Here is a 17,330-nt window from a genome sequence, read left to right as displayed (position 1 = left end):
CACACATAAAAAATGTGATAAAGGAAAAATGGTAAGGATGGAATGTCGGAAAAGGTCTAATATTGCTGTGTTTAAGTAATGGCATATTGGCCTGAATAGAACAATTGAATGGATTGCCATAAAATGTGGTACACACATACATGTCCCTGCTAGGAAAGGTTTTGCAATGCAAGTGAGCAAATGTTAGCATGCTAAACTAAGAGGGTTAACATTGTAGATATTACCTGCTAAACATCAACATGTTGACGTTAGCATTTAGCTCAAAGCTTAAAAAGGACAATCTCACATAACTGCTAGCATGGCTTTAGGTTGTTTTATTTTTTAACTTAAATGTAAACTACAATTTGAATTTACACTTTCAAACATCGCTATTAAATGGGAAAAAATAATCAATTAATAGCGGAATCAGCATATTAAAAAGACTATTTAACTTATCATTGGGGGCGGGGTGGGGGGGGGGGTTGCTGTGGTTTAATAAATGTTTAAGAGCCACTGCTCTAATGTGTCTAAGTCATTAATATACAACATTTTTCTTGTGTCTTTTCATCATGCTGCAGCCAATACCAACTTAAGATTTCTGCAGACAGAGCTGGTGGTGGATGGCAGCCTCACACTATGACCGCTTCTGAGATTTATATACTGTATGTGTGCTGGCCAGGGTTGATAATACATAGCAATGCAGGTGAAGATCCATCACTGTCAAGAACACTCAATGGCTGTTCTAGATAGCAGGCTTTCGTCTTTTTTCCCCTTTTTGCCGGGAGGGTAAGAGTTTCACAGGGCGCTATCTCTTATTCTTGAGTGGTTAAGCATCATCTAGTTAATACTGGAAGCTATATTTCTCCAACTTGACATTTTCCTTTATTTCGCACACCACCTCTTCAAAAAATGTCTACACACAACCTGTATTTAGTTACGGTAAACATTATCCACACTTACACGTGTGCAGCATCCCAAAAGTACAAAGTCATCAGTGTATCCATAATGTTTCAAAATTCAGCTATCTCAAATTAAACTGAATAAAAGGACCATGGAGGCAGATTAACAAGAGATGGGTCACTATAATGCTGAAAGTGCTAGACCACTGGCAGCTAGTGTTGCCAATAGTCCTGTGTGAATTTGGCAGTCACAGTACCAAATTGACACCTTCACATAGTGCTGTATATCTGAAATTTCTCCCTGCCTTTTGTTTGGTGCATGAAGGAAAGAATTCATAATTTTTTTCTGAGCAATAAATAAATCAGGCTGAGGCAGGAAAATATATTCCAAATCATATCAGTAGCCAAAATAAATAAGAAGCATTTCTTATTGTGCATTTACAGTAGTTAATCCATTGTTTGTGAATGCATACACAAGTGCATCATGGTTTAATTGGATGCGACCAGGCACCACAACAGGGAGTAGACACTTCATTAAGACATGACAGTCAGGCCCATACAGTAAGCTACCTCCCCCACTAAGGGCATGGAATACACTGCTGAAAAAAATCGTAACTGAGATGATTTGACACTAAAGAGACAAGAGTAGAATCTCAGTCTGGAAACTTCAGGATATGATGACAAGAAAGGTAACATCAAGGTTAGGCCTGATTATTATTTACTAGCTCTTTATTTGAGTGGGATGTAAGACTTGAATCAATCCAATTATCCCTTAAGGAAAAGGAACATTCTAATCATTATTAAATTAACAATTGTGACTCATCAGCTATTTTTCCCATGGTGCATTTCTTTCCTGATTAGGCCAGTGTGCTATAAGATGTTAATATCCGTTTTAATAAAGCATGAGTGGACATCCAGTGGTTTGAAAGGAATGACACTGATGTAATGTTACCCATAAGCCAATAAGCCTTCAGTATTCAATAACACTATAACCCCAGTTGAGCAGAATACAGAATACTGATAGGGCACCTGGGAAAGCAATCCCCCAGACACTTCAAAATCATTACACTAATGATGATTAGCACTGACTTTAAGTAGGCCAGTGTAAGCAGACCTACACTAAATCTACAGAGCCAGATTTCATTGTGTTGCCATTAAATTAAAAAAAAAGAAAATCTCTTCCTTTTAGTATTCTCTCAGTATTGCCATCCTGTGGTCATTACTACAATCTATCAGTGAAAGACAATGAAAGCAACAGGCACTAACAACAGGTGACTTTAACTGGACATTCTGAATGCATGTTGAGTTAACAAATGCCCTCATCTCGTTGTTGTACAAGCCTAAATATGATTTTGCTTACCTTTTTGCATCAACTACATTCTTTTCCAGCATTAACTACATATTTTGGAGTGTCATTTCCATTGAGCTTCATTGGGTAGAGCATGATAGAGTATTGGCCAGTGTTAGCAGTTCCAGCTATACTAAATATGTACATGTCCCAGCAATGTTCTTAGGATATAAAAGCATTCACTGAATCAGAAAGGAGATGGAACAGCTGGACAATGATTCAAATGCAGGCTTTTCAAGGGAAAGGACAGCAAATACATCATCTCTTTTAACAAAGTCCACACACAACGTTTTTCTAACCGTAGTGTCCTGAGACACTAATGTCCTTCTGCAGGAGCTCACCATGGGAAGGTTGTCACGCTGAATCAAACTGAACAAACTGACATCTCCCAATGGACACATTTTTGCATGCCCCATTCATCTCTCTGTCTACATCCCAGAACAACTCTTTAATCCAATGACCTTTTTTCTCTATGATTGCCTTAGATAACACCTAAAAAAACCTCACAGTTAGCCTTGGCTAATTCCCCTTTTACAAAGCCTTTATGTGCTACTTTAGTGGTGAGTTTGCAACAGAACTTATCTCTTGATTTATTGTGCCAAAAGACATCACCCATAACCTACCTGGCACCTTAATGACTTTCAAAAGAATATACACATTCAAGTATTTGATTCCCAAATACTGAGCTGAAAAACTGAACTTCACACTGCACTGCTTACACCAAAACCAATAGCTATACACATGATTGCAATTGTAAATGGTTATTGATTAAAGTATTTAATCTGATTAGCATAAAGGGATAATGTCAGATATTCAAAATCACATCACATCTAAAGCACAAAATAAGTACATTAATAGATATAGATGCCATGCACATATTGCATATCTCTGTAATGCACTGTATTTCTAAATTGTCATGGCCATTTATATCACTTTATTTCTCTACAGATGAAAAGGCCTGAAAAGACGAGCATCCATCTTATCAAGCCTGTTCCTTTCTGCCAATCTCTTGGTTCCTTGGTGGCAATTTATATCACTGCATGGAGTTGGGATATAATTATAGTCTATTGTCGGATATTCGCCTGTATTACATGCTCCTGCAACGGTTCAGGAACCATGCTGAGTCTGAGAGAAAACCATTCCAGTGGATCAATATTTATGATTGTATTATTCGTCAGCATCTGCAGACCCTTACACAAACTGTTATGGGCTCAGGTCAGAAACAGAGTTAGGACATGGCCAGTAATATGGGCTCTTTACTGCTGCATTATTGAAACCTAGGAGGAGTTTGTCACTTCATAATGTGGGCTGTAGGATGAACAGTAACTTGACATTTGGTTTGTATTTGAATTGCTGATCTTTTTTCAGGAGAAAATCTCTGAGTAAAGCTGAACACTGGCTTCATAGATTCACCAACATTCAAGGTTAATGGCTCATTTATAGTTTTCATAAAGCAACAATAAATATGATAATATGAGAAAAATATATTTAAAATGGTTTGAATTTGTTTGAGTTACAAGGACAATGAAACTCATCACAGCATTAAACATGTTTTAGAAACAAAAAGACGTGTGTGTATGAACTGCAAAGTGCAAAGAGGGTTAAATAATATTTCAAAAAATAACTCAAATTAAATAATTTTGATTGTGTGTATATTTTTCAATATGAAGTTAAACCCACCCCCTCCTGGAGACGCTGTAATCTTCCCTGACCAAATCCGATTAATAAAAATGAGTTAAATCCATACTATTTTAAACTATATTTGTAAAAGCTGATTAAACCTTGATTAAAGGGTCATTTTAGTCTACGGAGATGCTTAATACAAGCTACTATGTATGCTTTCCATAGAACTATATCATAAAATATTTGAAATTTGGACATTTGGTTTTCAAACTAAATAAATCTCAGCCCCTTTCTATCAGGTTTTGTTTGAGACATTTCACATAATGTCAAATGAGTTTAAGAATCAGTTCTGTGTTAATGTGAAAAAGATATAGAGGCCTTAACTCCATGAGGATTGAAGCACATGTTCCCTAGTTATCAATGAGGTCACCTTTTTATTGTTTACAAAAGGAGAGTATTTCCTGTGGGCCATGAAGCTTCTATTTTTGTTCTGTACCAACAGCACATGAAGGCATTTCCGACATCGTGACTGCTTCAGATTCAGTCAAACACTTTTTGTCAGTGACCTAAATGAATCAACTCTAATCTTATTGTTCAGTCGCAGGTATTCCTAGATCTTAATTAAATTCTGTCTTCTTGTTTTTTGCAAGCTAATTCCCAGAGCAATGATAACAGTGAATATAGTCACTGGTTGTGAAATTAAGACTCAAAGTGAAAAATCAGCAGCACTGCAGTCTAAGAATTTAAATCTTACATGGACAATGTATAAAATAAACATTTCACTAATCCAAGCTAAGACACAAAGAAGAGTTTTTTGTAAGTTAAATTCAAGGCTGTTGCTGTATTCTACCAGATTCAAGACGACTTTTCGTTTCTTCTTGGCAGGGAGCATTTTCGAGAAATGCTCTTATTGCCATTTCACTTGATAGGACACACGTTTTGTGTTGCATTGTTCAGTCACACATTGTGGCATTTGAGAAGTAATATGCTCCTGCAGATGCTGCACCGCTCATGCAGGACAGATAAAGATGATGGAGGACCTCTTCGATGGTTATCACTCTAACACACACACACACACACACACACACACACATTGCACAGGGAGAAATACTCGAAAGCGTGCCTGTGGTGCTGTTCCCAATGGTGGAACAATGGACTTATTTTCCTCCATTTTTTAGGTCAGAGGGCTCAATGAGAAGAAAGATATGACACAATAAAGTAAGGCATATACTTCATGATACAATATAACAGCATAATGATGAAATATATTATATTAATCTTAGATGTGCTTAACTCCTGCTGTGCTTTGTGAGTATTTTAAAATGGATCAAGCTGAGAAAGTAAGTCATAACATGAAACAGAAGTGACATGTAGGAACATCTCTTAAAAGTAACCTAGTATGCTCATTTCCAGTTTCATTTTTTATACAGTAGTTACATTGTTAGACTCCACTAGAGTAGCTTTGCATGATTCACAGTTAAAAAAATGTATTTATTTTATACTGATCCATTATGCAGCCCCTCAGTTCAGCCTCTTTTCACAGGCTATTTTAGCACCTGTCTCTGTAAGGCCTCCAAAGAGCCCACTTTATTTTGATTTGTCCAGCTCTCTTGAAGCTGCTAGGGGAAGCATGTATTAGAGTTTTGTTAAGTTGCCACTGATGCAAAAACAAAATATTTCTTGCTTTACTGCTTCATAGTAAAATATTTTCAACGACTAAATAACAGGAGACCCTTATTGAGATTTTAAAGGAAATTAAACTTATTCCTCACTAAATTAGCAGAGCTTCATTTAAAAACCCGGTCAAAATCACAACACGTGGAAATATTTGTTGTATTTTGTTGAGTTGACTTCAGTTAGAAATATACAGGAAGGAATAGTATGAGCAGAAACAGCCACAGTGATGATAATGCTTGATGGAGAGCTGCAGACGACCAGCACACCTCCAACAGGTAAACAACTTATTCTACTTTACTGTGTTGTGTAATGGAAACACACTCACAGCATGTCAGCTTAACTCTAGTCATGACTCAGTGTGACTACCTCCAAAACTTACATATGTTTTACATGTAAGTAAAATCACACTAGGTTTCTAGTAAGTCAGAATAATTTAAAGGCCATTTTACCTGCTGAGGCTCTCGTGGTGTAGTCTGCTTGACTCGTCTGCTGGATGCTGTGGTGGTGGTGATCTCCATGATGGAAGTGGACGTCTCTGAGCGATTGGCTGTGGTACTGGACTGTGGTGTAATAGAGGAGGGCGACTCTCCCACAAGCCGCACACTGCCCTGGATTCTAATGTTGGGATCCCCCTCTGCAGCCATGTTGAACACCTTCAAGCCATTATAGTAGAGGCCCGAAAGCTGGCCCTGAAAGGATCGACTCCGGTCTCGCTCCCAGCCCCCAATCTGTATAGTAGTTTGGCTGTTGAAGATTGTGAGCTGCCGCCCTGTGGGAAAGCAATGTTACATATATACAAAGAATGTTGAACTGTGGACTCAGTCACTTTTACTGAACAGGAAAAAAAAAAAGACAGAAAGACAAATTATTTGCCCAGTGGCTAATGAGACCAATAAATTACAGGTTGTAGAGACAAACCCTGGTAATTTATTGCAGTAATAATGATGAGATGCCTACAGTATGAAAAGCAAAATACATAAAATCAAAACACAGGATTTAGAAAATCAATGCAGCTTTGCTAAAAGGGCAGTCTAATCAGAAATAACAAGAAAAAAAGATAGATCAGACGTAGTAATATAATGGGAATGTAATAAATTTCACATTTGAAAAGATAACAATCTTGAAAGTAATATGCATGGACAATTTGTTAGCAGGAAATTGCCTGAGAAATAAGACAAATCTAGAAAACAATTGTTAATAAAGCTAAGGGGATGTGGTTCAATATGCTATGATTATGTTAACTTAAATTTTTCTTTCAAATTTTAGAATTTAAATAGTTGGAGCACAGCAAGCATGGGGAAAACAATTCTAAATGGTTAAAGTAGTACTAAATGGTACTGTAGTAAGGATGGGACCTTTCTTAAATTCAAAGCTGGATGCACCTCTGGAAAGGAAATTAGAAGCTATTGGTCCTTTTAGCAAAAGCAACCAAGGAAACTTAAACTTCAAACAGACATGGTTGGAAAGCAAAAACATTGTATGACAACACTTTCATAAAGAAAAACAGAAACAAACAGAAAAGCATAAAAGATGATAGGGCTCATTTCACATTTTATGTGAAAAATATGAATTAGTTATTGAACTATAAAAAACAAAGCATGCACTCAGTTTGTTTTATATTACAGTTCCTTGATCTAATGCCCTATACATATTTACAATGTCTGTTAAAGGGACTCAAAATTCTGATGCCAATTCATATTGCACTCTATTTATCATTGCTAGCAGTTTAATCAGAATAGATCAAATTACACTAATAAAGGAACACACCATGCTGCATATGTTTCAAAAAACACTAAAAACAGCAACTAATGAATAACTAATCTAGATCTTTTAAATTTATCATTTAGATGTTTACAGCAAAATGCTACAGTAATTTATAGACATTTTAACAATGCTGATATTACTTCATATTAACAGTCCCTTTAATTCATATTTACAGTCCCTTTAACCTTAAGTTGACAATAAACACGTATTAAAACAGCTGACATCTATAAAATAAATACATTATTATGAAAAATATAAAACACTAAATTTAACTGTTCAAATCATTTTGTTTTTAAGTTTTACTGAACATTTATTTTTTTAAGGTTTATTATTTACAAAATATTGCTACACCTTGGTTATGATCAAATTATTTTATTTGAAATTTTAATCAGTGATTTTACCTTTGTCGAGTAGCCAATCGTCAACTACTCGACCAAGTCGGTATGGGATTCGCTGTCTAGCAATCGCCAGGCGTTCGTTATCATTGCTGCCTTTAAAGTTTAAAGAGACATTTCATTGGTTACAATCTGTAGGGTCAAAGGTTAAATGTTCATACTTAATGCTGGAGCTATACAACTGCACAAGGTTTTTATATTTAAAAAGTTTTATATATTTAAAAAAAACAATATTTACTGAAACATTATTTGAATTTTATTTTAGCCAACAAATTAGGCCTATATTAATTGACAATAAGTGAATTAGCACGCAAATGTTTCATCTAGGTTAATAGAGCTATATTATCAACCAAACCAAATCACAAATTTATACAATTTCAATTACAAAATCTTTAGCCAAATATCTCCACCCCACTTGTCTTTTCTTGTATCTTTTTAAATGGCTTTTATGCTAGTTATATACATTTTCAAAAAGAACATCATTTGAATTTATTGTTAAGTCACCCTTTTATGGTTTGAAGGACAGAACCATTTAACTTTAACATATTACCAATACCAACCCCATTTATAAATAGCCTAATTGACAAGAAATAATGAGCTAATTGCAATACAACCATTTACACAGTATATACATTAAGAGCATCTAGTCAGAGAAGAATCAGAAACAATGTTAAAGCAGATACATACATTATAAAGTTCTTCAAGAAAATGGGCTTTGACAAAAACTACGAATCATAAAGTTTGAGTAGTTAATATTGGACAGTTTATGTTTTTGATGATGTCAGAAAAGTTGTTTTCCAACATTTGAAGAATAAGTCAAATAAGTGTCAGGAGTGGATAGTGCATCTACAGAAAAACTCCTTTCCAAGATTGTAGGGGCACTTTAGCATTAATGAGGGCAAACTCTGCATCACCCTTTTGTCAAGGCCAATACCCTCTCCAGAACAGAAGACGTTCAGCAAAGTGGCACTGTGTCTGAGTGCTTTTCCCTTGGTATTGTCTGCAGAGATTGAATTCAGTTAGCTCCATTCTTCCGGCAGATTGACAATGTTTGTCCCATCAACTATATTAATTCAGTTCTGACAGATAAAAGATCCAGTAGCTAACAGTGATTTATTGGAGAAAAGGTTCAGAGAGGAAAAAGATCGCAGCAACATGGAAAAAAAAGGAGGTAACCTTGTAACGGATGCACAGTTGGTCTGACGAAAGGTCTTAGAGGTAAGAGGACGCATAAAAAGACATTTTTTAATCGCATCAGCTTGAATTACTGTAGAGGATCAGCTGCACAGAAAAGGGTTTAAAGCTTGTCAATACAGCTCATGGAATTTGGCTGCAGTTGATTGCGCCAGGTTGGACCACAAAGGCTTATGAAAGAGATTCAGTGGAACACTTCTGCCTCAACACTGACATAAAGAAAAATTATTCTGTATTACAACAAAGCCACACATGGATGGTATTTATTATTTTATGCATATTTCTGAATGTGATTAAGTAAGCAACATTTGAGGCGTGACACTTGCACCTTCAGGCAACCCAATCAGTCTGTGATGGACATGTAGAACATTTCTTGCTACATCAAAATTTCATGTTATGCCCACACTATTTGACTGCAACCTGCATAAACTCTGCATTTAAACCTACACATGGACACCATTTTATACTTGAAATGAAGATTTTGTGTAAACGTCACTTGAACAATTAATTGTTCTCACTCCTTACAAGTTCCTTGGGTAGAGTAGTGAGGAGGATAATTATAGTGACTAATGAAAAGAGCTCACAATATTCTTTCTTTCTTTTCTATAATAACTTTCACACAAAGACCAAAACCAATAATGTGTTAGTCCATCTCTTATTAATTGGTGAAATTCCCAGGTTGTGGCACTCAGTCTTGAGTCCACTGGTTGCAACTGAAGATGCAAATCTATACAAATGGATTGCGAATACTTTCATTTAAAAGGACTTAATGATTTCCTGAAACAGCTGGCCACTGTAACTTTGAGAAAATGTCACTCAAATAGGAGGAAGTTGTGCAATTTCGGGGGCTAGTTTGAACAGTGGATGTATCCACATGTGGGACTCTAATAAGTATTTATGCTAGCAGGACGGTGTGTGTGTGGGATTACCTCAAATAAACTACAATGCTCATGTTCATCATAATGAAGGAAAATGTCACCAAGTGCAATGGTGTGGTTCATTGATGTGTTTTTAATAGTGTTTGGAGAACGTGAAGCTCAGTGGCAGAAAGGAATAGGCTGGCTACACAGTAAATAGCTGCATTTGTTAGTGGGATCAATCCATTGTTGGTTTTAGTCTTTTCAGAAGAATTTGTTTACAATAAGAAAAAATCTAGAACATAAAAAATATATCACCAGACTTATCCTGAGACACACTTTAAACTCTTGCTGCTGTTAGAAAGAATGTTCTTCCAGGTATGTGAATGCAAATAACACCATCCTCCAGGTGCTTTCTGCTTATGTAACATCTAACATATTGTGTCTGAATTTAACACACTGTATTTCTGCTATGCAAGGCTCCTGGAGCTCTACACCCCCCTATTATTCTTCATCATTGCATTACACACAAAGATGTAAAAAAAAACAAAGAAACAAATTCACACACACAGCTGCAATTACCTAAATTTTGAATGCCCTAAATTGAATGTTGTCATGGAGTGTTCATAGGCTTTGTTAATTCTTGTCACCTCCATTTGTCAGTCACGGGGTGTTAGCTATGTCACCTCTCTGCTTGCTGCTACTCTGACACCTCATTTGAGGAGAGGTCAGCGTCAAACTGGGCTCTGGAGAACAGTTAGCCTACAGCTGTTGGGAGGACGGTGAGGACACATCATTCACGCTCATTTAAATGGCATTTTATCTAATAAAGGCATTATTAATTAAATCTAATTTGCTTATATTCTTACATCTTTAATTTCTTGACAGCCACAATGGATTGGAACTGTTTGGATATGTTTTATTTCTTTTAAATCACATTTCTCAATCACATCAATCTCATTTTTTTTATATTTCTCCTCGCTGTTATTAACATTTTTAATAAATATGAAATTGTTGAGGAGGAGTGCAAGGGAACTAATAGAAAACCACACAATAGTGTCAGGCTAGAAGGCACACACATACAGTACAGTAAACACACACTTATCCACACACACAGTGTGCAACTGTGCCAAAATCCTCTACTTTAGTGCAAAAACATGTTCTATTTTCAAAGACGGTAGCTCTTTATCTGTTTGGCTCTGCACCGCGTGCCATGCTCAGTCTATCCTTATACTGAGGTTAATTAAGTGTGGATATAATCAAGGTCTGATCGTGTATTGATCCCCACTGTGGGACATCGGAGTGTTAAACAATGCTATCCCCTGGGCTTCGATGCAGCAGTAGAGCCCATTCATCCTGCCTTAGAGCGGAGCCTGTGACTGCTGCTGAGTGGTGATTTGGTTTGGTATGGGACAGCCTAGCTTATCTCCACCACCAGACAGCAGCGATTCAGCTGAGCCGTCCCAACCGACCTGCTTTGCCCTCACTCACTTGTTTTCTTTTTTGTTAATAAAGTGGTCAGATAAGGTGGGGGCTTTATCTTATTACAAGCCCTAGGACACTCGCCACATTAAATGAACAAATATGCAAATGCTTCTTCTGTTCATGGAGCTATGAGAATTAAAAAGGAGGAACCTACACAAATCTCACTATTATTTTTTTTTATTATTCATTTTCCCTTTTTTATTCTACTTTGGCTGTGGGAGCCATTGCACCATTTTTAAGCATGCTCAGTGATGACTGCTCGCACAATAGACTGAATAGGCTCATGGATAAAACAGAGGAGGAACCAGAGAAGATAGGATGGAGCTTTGATGGATAAACCTAACCCTCCTCCCCTTGTATCCCACAAATCAAACTCCCCAACGCAAGGTGGAAAAACAGGACAGAGGGTGAGATCGACACAGGGGGGCAGGGGTGGACAGATAGAGGTAAAAAGGACAGAAAAAGAGGGAACTGAGAGCTGAAGGGAGTGGAATGAGAGACAGAGAGCTCTGTAAGTGCACCACGCTCTGATAACAGTAAAAGAATAAGGCCAGGGACTTCTCCATTATCTTTGTGTGCAGCCCGTGTTCATTGGGTGCTCTGATAGGATACTGACCTGTACCCTGCGGGCCTGGCAGCACCATTGTGATGGTATTACTTCCATGGCCAAGACTCAGGAGAAGGGGTAGATTTTTTTGTTGCTGCCCAGCCTTTTGTGTGCGGCGCAGAATGAAAGCGGGGTGAGGATAAAGGGAATAGAGCTAAACTACAACAAATAGAGGGTTAGCTATGTGCTGGTGTGCACGTTTTGCATTTTAGATTCTAATAATTGTGCTAAAGACTTTTAATGGCCCATATATGCAGTACGAGACTTTTTAATGAGATTACGAGGGCAGCAATATAGGCCCTGGTGAAGCAATTATTTCCTGGCTTTGAGAATGATCGCGCCCTCCCATATAATCTCCTCCTCTCTGTCGTTCTCACTCTCCAGCCATCATTTTTATCTTTGCTGTCTACTCTTATTATAATCACTGTTGATCTGTGAGTGGCCTAAGAGTGGCTGAGGGCTGCTATTATGAGTGCGTTAGAGGCATACATGGATACTAATCAAACTACAGGCGAGCTGAGAGAATAATGGCTTTGTGTGCTGGGGATGAGGGGAGGAACTGCGCAGTAATTGTGATTAGATGTAATTAGTCTGCAACGAGTCTAATAAGGTAGCTTGACTTGGCATTGTCACTGACGCATGATTGGTGGGGATGAGGTTGGTCACTTTCCCCTGAAGCATTTATAACTCAGCACTTATCATAAGAGGAATTCATCTAATATTATTATCTGGCCATTTAGATTTTACAATGATGAGGAATTCAAAATGCACAGATTTTGCTCCTACTTACAATGCAATATAACCAGTGTGAAGTATAATAAAACTCACTTGCCTATGGAATTCTTAGTGGCCATGTTTTCTATTGCTGCATATTAAACAGTATAATAAATTATAAACTACAAAGCTACTGTATGTCAGTGATGTTGACTGACAGTGTTTTTATATTTTCTTTATTGAGCACAGGCTCACCATAATAATTCACTCTGCAATAAAACCTCCATTAAGTGACTGTTAATGACAATTATAACAACTTTAAAAAAAAAAGTTGTTTACACCGATTACATTCAGTTTATGAGCAGCACATCTATATGTATCATGGGTGTCTTGAGGACTGAGGGTGTTGTTTGAAAGTTGAGATAGTAGCATCCAGGCGTTTAACCCTGCTGTGCATTCTGCCATGTCCACGACATGTCAAAAGCCATTAGCGTCCCTGTTTCACCTGAGGCAAACAGCAAAGATTGAGTCCCTCTCTCAACCCTCTTTCATTTGGATGAATGCACTGGTCACAGTTAAAAAGGTCACCAAACATTATGCATACGGGAAGAGACAGGTTGAATTTGTCTTGTGTTTGTCCCGTCGCCCAGTCCACTCTTCTGGAGTAAATGCACCAATGAGTAAATTACTTGTTTCTACAATTTTTTTTTCTTTGTTTTTTTATGTGAGCATTACTTTTTTTTTTTTTTTTTTTAGAGCACAGTCATCACACTCCTTTAATCCTCTGTAGGTTTTGTCAAAGCCTTTAAGCAGTTAAAGGTTAACAATTTCCACAACACAAGAAGTGGCATTTAAATACTTTTCAAGTAAAAGCAGTCATACTACTGACAAACTGACATTCTACAGAAACATACCAGTGTTGCTGAGTTATTTCCCATTTCCATTAACAGATTACCCCCCAAAAAATAGTATCACACAGACATCTCCCAGAATATGAATCTACACTTTCCAGTTTCATATGCAAGTTATCTGTTACCGCAACACTGTGAATTTAATACAACTATTGCAGCCATACAAAATATAATTGATATTATATATATCATTTTTATAAATTACTAAATACTCATTACGGAACACATCGAAGACTGAGAGAACACAGCACAGTAATTGGTGAATTCATCTTCCTCTGTCATGTTAACTGTGTTTAAGAAAAGTGCTACACAAAGGAAAAAGATTATTGTTATTAGTAACTGTGAAAGTGATTAATATGAAGTGCGTTGACAAAGTTAAACCATAATGCTGTAATACAGCTGATCATCTGGTAATTAATTCTGAGTAAGCAACAGATTCATTCAGTTAATTTGTTATTACAGGTTTGTCTACCCGTGGCCTTAATTCAATCAATCAGCTGTATTGACAGAGGAATAAATATTGAACTGGCACACAATTACTTGCCACACTAAAAATGGTAATTTGGCTGTAAATAGTCTATTGATTTGACTTTATGTGAACATATACTGTAGGTGGATTATTAATGTATATAGGGAATACTGTGCAGACATTTAGACAGGGTGGGTGGTTGCCATTTAATGCACTTTATATTTTAGACAATGGAAGCTTTTAAGTGTAACCTTTTACATAGACCCAGGATGTTTAACAGCATTGATTAATGTAAAGCGATAAACATTGGAGATGAGCGGAAAAAAAACCCAACCCAACAACACTGGTATTATTCCTAACAGCTGCTGGAAACAGAACAATAAAAAGCAATTAAAGCACATGCCAAGTCAACGTAAACATCCTAACAGATAAGGCTGTAATAGTTGTCTTGATAATCTCTGGGTCATTTTAACACCTCTAAGCAGAAGCAGATATAATTAAAGGCAGAGGGGGGTCACTCACCTGTGGGGTAGCGCTCAATGATTGGCAGGTCATCCACCTGCAGAGTGGCATTACCCCCACTCCTCGTAAACCTCACTATATGGTACTTTCCGTCATTTACAAACTTTGACGTCTCCTCAATATTAATGTCATCTGTTCCGACATTAAATACAACGGCAATGTTTCCTTTTTCCTGAAAAGAGAAGAACACAAATAAGACTAGGTTTTAATGACAGTAGTAGTAAACAGCTTCAATGTGAAATGCCCAACACACATATCAACTTTGTTTTACTGCTTTTAAAAAGTTACAGAGCAAGTATATATTTCAGAGACAGTTTTTGTTTTTTTGAATATTATTAAATATTTATGTCAGTCTACAATCATTCTCAGAATTCAATCATATAAAAAAAAAAAAAGGTGACCCATTACACTATACAGTACCAGACATAATTGAATCGCCTTAATTGAATTATACAAACTTTGTTCATGAAGTCAGTTTGTAGACTGTATTTCACCCCATTAGCAGGGCTGCACTGTATATAGTGGACCGCCACCTTAATTAAATTAACCATATGGCAATTACTTTTTCGTCTGGAGTCCATTTTAAACATAAAACCATTGTTCTGTTTGAAGGGGAAGGGACTGAGGATATCACTGGCCGTCACCACATTCTGAACATTATAGGTAGGCCTAATTGTTTTGTGATTATTAAATAAGGAAGAACATACGATTAGAATATTATCTACTTTTTTATTCTCAAACTCAAAAGTAGACTGAATACACCATTAAAATGACGAGGCCAGAAAACATGAAGATAACGAACATGATGTCAATAGTACTTTTTCATCTGTCCATCTGTGTAGTGCTGCTGTAGTCCTGTTGTGTCTATATTTGTCACCCCTTAGAGGAACATACAGTATATAAACACATCTGCTCTCCTTGATACTGAAGTATTATTACTTGTCACAACTCCATGTGGACTGTATGGCAGATTATATGGACTTTTTCCTCGGACTGGCAGCTACATTTAACATGTATTTTTTGTACTTGAATGAGTTTCTGAAAGTTTTGTCTTCCTAAAACCTTGGAAACAACATCTAAACAGGACACATAAGCTCACTGTATATTTTGTTCTTTATTGGGTTCATAACATCAGTCATTCAAAATATTCTAGGGACTCCTCTCCCAATCATCACATCAACCATTGTATAATAGCTTCAAAGCTTGCTGAGAGGATGTCACTGAATCCAAACAGTGAGCTTGAGACTGAATCATTACATAGCAGTGAATACTGCTGTCGCTACACCGAGAGCATAACAACAGTCCAAGCATGGAGATATAAAGAAAATGTCTCAAAGGAAGTTTGGACCCAACTTAGCCTCAGTCTGCTTAGATCCACAAGCGATGGATATCTACTCTAATAAGCTTTTTCTACAGTACATGATTGAAGTCTCTGAATCATACTGCTTAATCCAGCTAAAATGTATGCATATGTTAGTGCAGCCTCTCTCTCACTGCTTATGAGCTGCAGTGAAAGGAGCATCTGGTTGGAGGCTCAACCTACTGTAGCAGCGCAGCACTCTGCATGTCATTATCCAGTCAGCACAGCCAATACTACACTGCATCTCCATCTCTCTTTCTATAACTCTTCCATATGCACAAATTGACTCATTTTCAAGCCCCCCACCACCCACTCTCTCTCGCGCTCTCTAGCCCTCTCTCTCTCACACACACATAGGCACAGGCACACGCACGCGCACAAACACACACACGTGCACAAACACACACACACACACACACACACACACACACACACACACACACACACACACACACACACATACACACACACAGTGTGTGGCTCCCTCAAAGTGTAGAATGAGTCGAGCCCGTCTCAAGAGCCAGAAGCTAAAGTGCAATTAAAACCATTTGTAATGTGTCACACCCTGTTACAAAAACTAGGACAATTGTATGCTTTGTAATGTAATTTGAACAGATTATATAATCTGATGCATTAAAGCTACAGTACTAACACAATTTACTTCCTCCTTGAAGGCATAAACACCAAATCAACAAAAAGTCAAAAGCACAGTATGGAGCTTCAGTCAGGTTTTCAGAACTCAGTGGGTTGAATGATCAGTAGATACTGATGTTGTAGTAAAACCTCATGCATGTGTTAATCTGTGTCATTTTGAGAGATCTGCCCCTCTTGAAACCCTTCAGCCAGAGCCACCAAGACAGCTTCTCATCAGGACTAAATGCTGCAAGAGGCAGCAGATACCATGAGCATATGCCAACATCAGACCTCACACCATGGCTGCTGTGCACACACTTTTATCATTTTCCAGACAACAATAGCATATGTGATGGCAGACCAGAAGGGAACTTTCTTTCAAGGACTATCACACACTGAACACATTAATTCAGAACTTTTTAGTACCATTGCTCTTGAAAAAAAAAAAAAAAAAAAAAAAAGATGAGACAGAAAAAAAGGTTCAGTGGAGGGACCAACCCAATTAAAATCCTGCTTTTAATAGCCTCCTTCAATTGACTTTTAATGTTCCCCATGGTCTCGTTAATAAATTTACTGCATTTAGTCACAAACTGCCAACTCAAATTTCCATAGCATAAAAAAAGCCTAATTCACAGTCTTGAAAGAGATGAAGAGGTAGATGAAAGTGGTAACAGACAAAGGACGAAAACCAACCATCAGATTTAGGGAGTCAGATGTCTGATGAAAGATAAGAGCTAAATCTTCAGGCTGAGAAAATACAAAGTTAAATTTTCTGACATACTTAGAGGCCTTGTTTCTCCCACATTAACGTGATTAACTTTGACTGTTATGGCCTCTGCCTTCTGAGACAGGGCTGTGCATTGGTTTTAAACACCATTATTATTCTTTTCTAA

General features: G+C 37.2%; 1 protein-coding gene across 2 annotated transcripts in view; it reads right to left on the bottom strand.

Moving 5' to 3' along the window:
• The window catches only part of LOC128373367 (neurexin-1a), a 257,924-nt gene that overhangs the window by 28,714 nt on the left and 211,880 nt on the right, over window positions 1–17,330 (bottom strand). For both annotated transcript variants that reach the window (XM_053333666.1, XM_053333665.1), the window contains exons 19-21: window positions 14,445–14,616; window positions 7,692–7,781; window positions 5,976–6,295 (exon numbers count right to left, since the gene is read on the bottom strand). In XM_053333666.1, coding sequence (XP_053189641.1) covers window positions 5,976–6,295; window positions 7,692–7,781; window positions 14,445–14,616 — 582 coding nt within the window. The remainder of the gene's footprint in view (window positions 1–5,975; window positions 6,296–7,691; window positions 7,782–14,444; window positions 14,617–17,330) is intronic.

This window comes from Scomber japonicus, chromosome 14 (genome assembly GCF_027409825.1).
Source record: "Scomber japonicus isolate fScoJap1 chromosome 14, fScoJap1.pri, whole genome shotgun sequence".
In the NCBI taxonomy this organism is placed as follows: Eukaryota; Metazoa; Chordata; class Actinopteri; order Scombriformes; family Scombridae; genus Scomber; species Scomber japonicus.
This window is presented reverse-complemented; position numbering and strand designations above follow the sequence as displayed.